This window comes from Belonocnema kinseyi, chromosome 1 (genome assembly GCF_010883055.1).
Source record: "Belonocnema kinseyi isolate 2016_QV_RU_SX_M_011 chromosome 1, B_treatae_v1, whole genome shotgun sequence".
Taxonomy (NCBI): Eukaryota; Metazoa; Arthropoda; class Insecta; order Hymenoptera; family Cynipidae; genus Belonocnema; species Belonocnema kinseyi.
In genome coordinates this window covers 173965461-173971460 of record NC_046657.1, presented here as the reverse complement: position 1 = coordinate 173971460, position 6000 = coordinate 173965461, and the positions used below count along the sequence as shown (strand labels likewise).

General features: G+C 36.0%; 1 protein-coding gene across 1 annotated transcript in view; it reads left to right on the top strand.

Annotated features, from left to right (window-relative positions):
* LOC117175862 (clustered mitochondria protein homolog) overlaps window positions 1-6000 on the top strand; it is a 224905-nt gene that overhangs the window by 139501 nt on the left and 79404 nt on the right. Inside the window, exons 9-10 of the mRNA XM_033365667.1 lie at window positions 2025-2199; window positions 2302-2504. Coding sequence (XP_033221558.1) covers window positions 2025-2199; window positions 2302-2504 — 378 coding nt within the window. The remainder of the gene's footprint in view (window positions 1-2024; window positions 2200-2301; window positions 2505-6000) is intronic.

The window sequence follows — 6000 nt, the reverse complement described above, 5'->3', positions numbered from 1 at the left end:
CCCTACAATGAAAAAACCATTGCTTGGTGAAAAGCACATCGAAAAGCGACTTGCGTAGGCCCAGGAAAATGTTGATCGAGATTGGGACGAGGTAATATTCACTGACGAGGCTTCTGTTTGGGGTTACGTGACGTCATCACATGTCTGGACACATTCAACCTCAAGATTAGTGCAGCGGACTGTAAAACATCCGGTCAAAGTGCATCTCTGGGGTTGTTTCTCGAAACATGGGTTTGGGAGATTGCACCTACATATACGGAACTCATTTTTTGTAACGTGGTAACAAGATGAGAATTGAAAGCAAACTGAATGTTAAATCAAAAAGCATGAAAGAGGGAGCTCTTCTTAATATTTTGACACCAAAATCATGTCGATACACCTTACCGACTGCGAGTAAAGCCACCCACGCTTTAACTTGACAGACTGTACTTTATCAATTTTCTTTTCTTTCTAAAAACTCTTCGTTCCTTGACTACGAACTTTTTAACATAGTGAAGTGAAAAAATCTTACCATGAGGGCTACAAGAAAAAGAAAAAAATGTCAAAAGTCATGGATTAAAAACAAGAAGAAATGTTTGAGAAATATGGTGTGATCGTAAACTGTCATTCAAATTTTAGAATATATTCAATAAACTCAATGTCAACTACAAAATCTTTTTGTATATGTTTCTTGTAAATTTTCAAATTTAGATAGAAAAAGAAACCGAAGAAAGCGATAAAGATTGAATTGCAGTAAATTTGATCGAATTTTCAATAAATATTTATTTTTTTGCTTATATGAATTCAATATTATTATTAATCCAGATCATTTATTATTCGGGATTGTGTAACCAAATGATTCGAAAATGTTTTTTGTGAAATTATTTTGACCGCATCAACTGGATCTTCGCCACCGCTAAACACATCCTTAGAACAAGCTCGCACGTGTAACGGTCAAGCGACAGGTCTTTATTTAATTGTTATTGGTAAACCACAAGTCAGAATTACTTGCCGTTTTCCAAAAAAAACTTTTTTGAACCCCTGTCGAATTTTTGGTAACGATAAGTTTAAGTTTTTTTTTTAATTCGTCACCGAAACGATGCGTTTGAAAGTGTCAATGTGTAATTTACGACTTGAGTCGGCAGTAAATTAATCAAAAATGTTTAGAATGAAAAATCTAAATTTCATCATTACTGTCAATTTCGGAACATTTATATGCATGTTCCCTACAAATTTCATCCGGATAGTCTTATTGTTGAAGGAGTTAGAGCGAGCGGAACGCAAAAATAAAATGATTTTCAATTTTGTCAAAAAGTAACAATTTCGTGATTATCTCGTAAACTAAAAAAGTCAGAAACTTTTTTCAAGAAAAAAAATGTGGAATGCAATTTCCTATTAAGGTATGCTTCAAAAAATTAAAAATCTGACTTATAAAAATCAAGAACGAGAATAACCAAAAGGCCAACTGAAACCAAGGTATTTCAAGCGTGTCCCGTTTTGATCGCGGGTGGCTAAATTTATGCAATAAGTAATTTGAAAATTTAAGTTGCATTAACCTAAATAATTTTTTATATGCTTAATTAGTAAAATTGGTTAATGTTATTAATTAATGACCCCCTTGAAAATGAGCCTTTCAATGCATGTGGAGTAGGCGAAATGTGGCCGGGGTTAGCTCAAGTGTAGGATTTCGTAGCCTCTAATCTAATCAACCAAGTCTTTCTTGCTATTGCAATACGTTATACGGAGATGTTCTATTATTTTGAAGTGGTCGACTGCAACTATCTCTTTGATAGAAGCTCTCACTCCCTAATACTCTCGGTCATATAAGAAACTCTTATATTGTCATGAAAAGAGCTTGGTTATGCTTTTATTAACGAATTATTTTTTCAAACAATTTTTATATTTATAAAGCGTGTCACATATAATTTTGAATTCCTTCAAAAAGCAAAGCAAATGCTTTTCAAAAGAATGTTGCTTCGTTTTACAACTTTTCTTCATAAGCAAAAGTTTCAAAGCAAAACTTTATATTTTTCTCTCTATTACAGCTGAATAAGGCGGGTCAGCAGCTCAAAATTTTACCTCACAAAGTGATAAACGACGCAGAAGAAGAAATAGAGCTCTGCAGCAGCGTTGAATGCAAAGGAATTATTGGAAACGATTCTCGGCACTATGTTTTGGATCTTTTGAGAACTTTTCCTCCTGACGTAAACTTTCTAAAACGTAGGCTACTATGAAATTCACCTAATGATACATTTGTGTGTGTGTGTGTTTCAGTGTAGATGTCGATTCAATGTAACTGTAATGTTTTTAATTTTTAAACAGTTGAAGGTGTCGAATTGAGTAAAGAGGCACGGGCCCTGGGATTCCCTGTTGAGCACAAACATAGACTGGCGTGTCTTCGTCAAGAACTAATAGACTCATTTGTGGAAGCAAGATATGTACAATTTATTAAACATGCAGCTGTTCATCTTCAACAATTAACGTCATTTAGGAGGTCGCAGAAAGAAAAAGAAGTTTGCCCAAAGGTAAGTTGAAGCTGTTATTCTGAGAAGGAGTATATTACTCTATTGCTTGTAAGAAGTTAACCATATAATAGTACCTAATGGCCTTTGCAGTCGTTATGATGTTAATTTTTGAAATAATTGCAAACAATTTTGTAAGTTTCTTTCAGAATAATTTTAATTTCATTTTATTAAATTGTAAATAGCAAAGAAGATTTCTTGCATTAGAAATTTTTAAAGATAATAAACCAGGGTGGATACTGACCGGAAATTGGTTTACTTCATAGTTTTAACAAAAAAGCACATCCAATCACTTTAAACCTCACTGCATCATTTTCTGAAATATCTTCATATTAAGGACATACAATTGGCTTTGAGATAACCAATTCCTTTAATCTTAAAATATTCCGAAAGATTTCACAGTTATTAAACTATTTTAATTTTGCAAAAATTTCTAAAAATAACTGGCTCCAATTGCTCTTCAAATTAAAAAAAAAACATTTGAAAAAGAGTTTGAGGTCTGCTTGTGGGCTGAGACTGTCCCAAAGGAAAAATAAATTTAGGGTAATTTATTTTATAGGAAAAACGGCCGTTTATTAAAAAAGGGTAGTTTTTCTGCGTTTGAAATAATTGATGGCCTGGGATTTTACCCCTATTTAACTGGTGTTTGTACTGAAAAGGAAGGTTCAGTTGGCGTTGTGTAAACAGCCAAACTGAGCACCATTAAGAAATTCGCGTTACTCAACTTGTCGAGTATATTGTTTATATTCGCCAATGGATAGGTGTCTTCTGTTGTTTTTTATGTGATACCCTGTAGTCCACCACCACTTTCGAACGCTTATTTTCTCGGGAGCCTGACTTCTTGGAAATTACCAATAATGGGGTGTAAAACGGAGGTATCGACGGTAAAATGAATGTTCAGACGGGTGAAAATTGCTTTGGCGTTCACGTTAGGTATTTTTCGATATACAATATTCTTGGGAGACTGTCCTTCCTTGCAGATAAAATTATTTTGTGTACGGCTTAAGAAAATAGATTTTTGTGGTTGCCGCACAAAATGAGCATGTTGAACCTAAACTCTCTCTTTTCAAGCGGCGTGCGTGGACCTGCGTATATTATGTTGTACCTCTAGGTACAAAAGTGGTGTTAGGGTATCAGGTCCAACATTAGATACTAGAAATAAAATGGAGACGCATGTATAGTCGCACAGCAAGCAATACAAAATGGTGGAAGCTGAAGATATGTGCAGTGATAGCCCCGACACCTCTTTCTTTTTTGTTTAACGTTGTTTGTTTTTGTGATCCCAACAACATCCAAAATGTTCGAAAATATAAGAATTAAACAATTTAACAATAGTTAAGTGCCACGTAACCTTTTTTGTGCCTCTACATGCCCTTGCTTCGCCTACTTAAAAAGAGTGATCAAGTTCAATCCCCCATCAGAAGAGCACGCTCTCTATTTTGCGCGTCTGCCAATAAAAAATACAGTACATGCCATGGCAAAGAGCCGTCTTCGTGGCTCGGGCAATATTTTCGGAAGGAATGGTAGGATCGGGTATTGTGGCGCTTGCCTACCACTCGTTCCGAAAACATTGTTCTCGCTATGAAAAGATGCTACTCTCCTCCTTGCTACGTAACTTACTATTAAATGGTCCTTTTCTATCTCTTGTAGGTGCTGGAGATTTAGGATGTTTGATCTAGATTCCTCATTCAATGGTATTAATCGTATTTGTTAGTGAAATATCATTTTTTATGGACACTAGAACTTTACCAATGTAAAAACATGCCTACTTTGATCAGAAAACATTATTTTATATCGCTAGACATGCGCACTCCGCTGATCAGATAGAACAAACTGACGCACCGCTTAGATAGGCAAAATTGAATTAAGTCTAGTGTAGGCAAAGTAAATTTGTCAGTTAGTTTATCTAATTATTTTAAGTGTTCATAGTAAATTTTTGTATTCTTTTAAAGTGGTTTTTTTCCTGTCCGAGGGCTCCCCCCCCCCCTCCGAACACCGTGACTGGACTACGCTCCTGTTCTCCACGCCACCCATGCGTCTACGTACCATTTGCAACTTTCGTGGCATTTCATACAAAAAACTTCTTTAATTGAAAATAAGTCTGATACTATTTGGAAACTAACATCTAGATCATTGCATTTCAGATTTACTTGACCTAAAGTGAGCACTAAACCTGACGATATTCCCTTTACTTCAAAAATTATGTCTGAATTCTTTCTATTCAATCGCTTATTAAGCTGCATTTGAATACATTGGCTTCCGCTACTATATGCAAAAGTACTTCCCACACATTATTTTTTAGATCTATACTTACTAGGCAGTCTGATAAGTCCCTGAAAAATGAAACACGGAGACGTTTTTTTGGTCAAAGTCGGTTTTACTTTTCAACATACTCTCCTTTTAGGTCGATACAGCGAGTTCAACGATTTTCTAACTTTTTGATACCGTCCGAAAAGTCTCCAAAATACGCCTCAGTTTCAGCTATAAGCTCCTCATTTGAGTAAAAACGCTTACCGGTGAGCCATCTCTTGAGGTTAGGGAACAAGTAATAGTCGCTGGGGGCCAGGTCTGGTGAATACGGTGGCTGAGGAACCAATTCCAAGCCGATTTTATGCAATTTTGCTTGTGCAACTAAGCATGAATGAACAGGCGCATTGTCGTGATGATAAAGCCACGCTCTTTCCCCCTTTTTCATCTTCTACTGTACATCTCTCCAACACATGCTCCCAAGATTCCCTTTCATAACCACATACCCTATGCATTTTCATTTCTTCACTCATTCAATATTTACACCCATTCGTTTCTTCTCTTATACTGTAATATCCCATCCTGGACCAGCTGCGCTCCTTTTTAAACTTCCCTAAATATTGTAGGACTTCTTTCATCTTAGTCAATCTTTACCATTTATTGTATTTTGACTCCATAATCTTTTCCCATCTTTTCTCGTCCTCCTGTTTGATAATATTGTTCTTTATTTCACGCCACTCCTTCCTCTCGTCATCCATTCTTCATTCTCGTCTAACTTGCCATGTTTGCTTCTCCCATCTTGAATGCCCCGTGTTTCTTCTCCTCTCTCTATTTAGTATTTCCTGCAGGCATACTTGATCAACTTTGCTACCCTTACCACTCTTAAGTTTCTCCTCGAAATTCCAAACCCTTTTCCTCTGCCTTATTACTAATTTTTCTTTCCCTATTTCTTCTCTCATCATGTAACCTGGGCAGTTCCAACTAACTCTCATAACCCATCTCAGAAATCTCTCTTACATGTTTTCTACCTTTTTGTACTGCTTCCACACCCAAATCTCTATTCCATAACACATCACTGACCATACCAGTGAATCAAGCAGCCATTCTCTCATCTTCGAATCCTATTTGAATCTTGTTTTTACAATATCCCACTCTTAACTCATCACTTTAATCGAACTTTCTATACTTTTTTTCACCTTCAACTCATTTCTACCTCCCGCTTCGAATCAGAATACTAAATAGCAAAATTCCT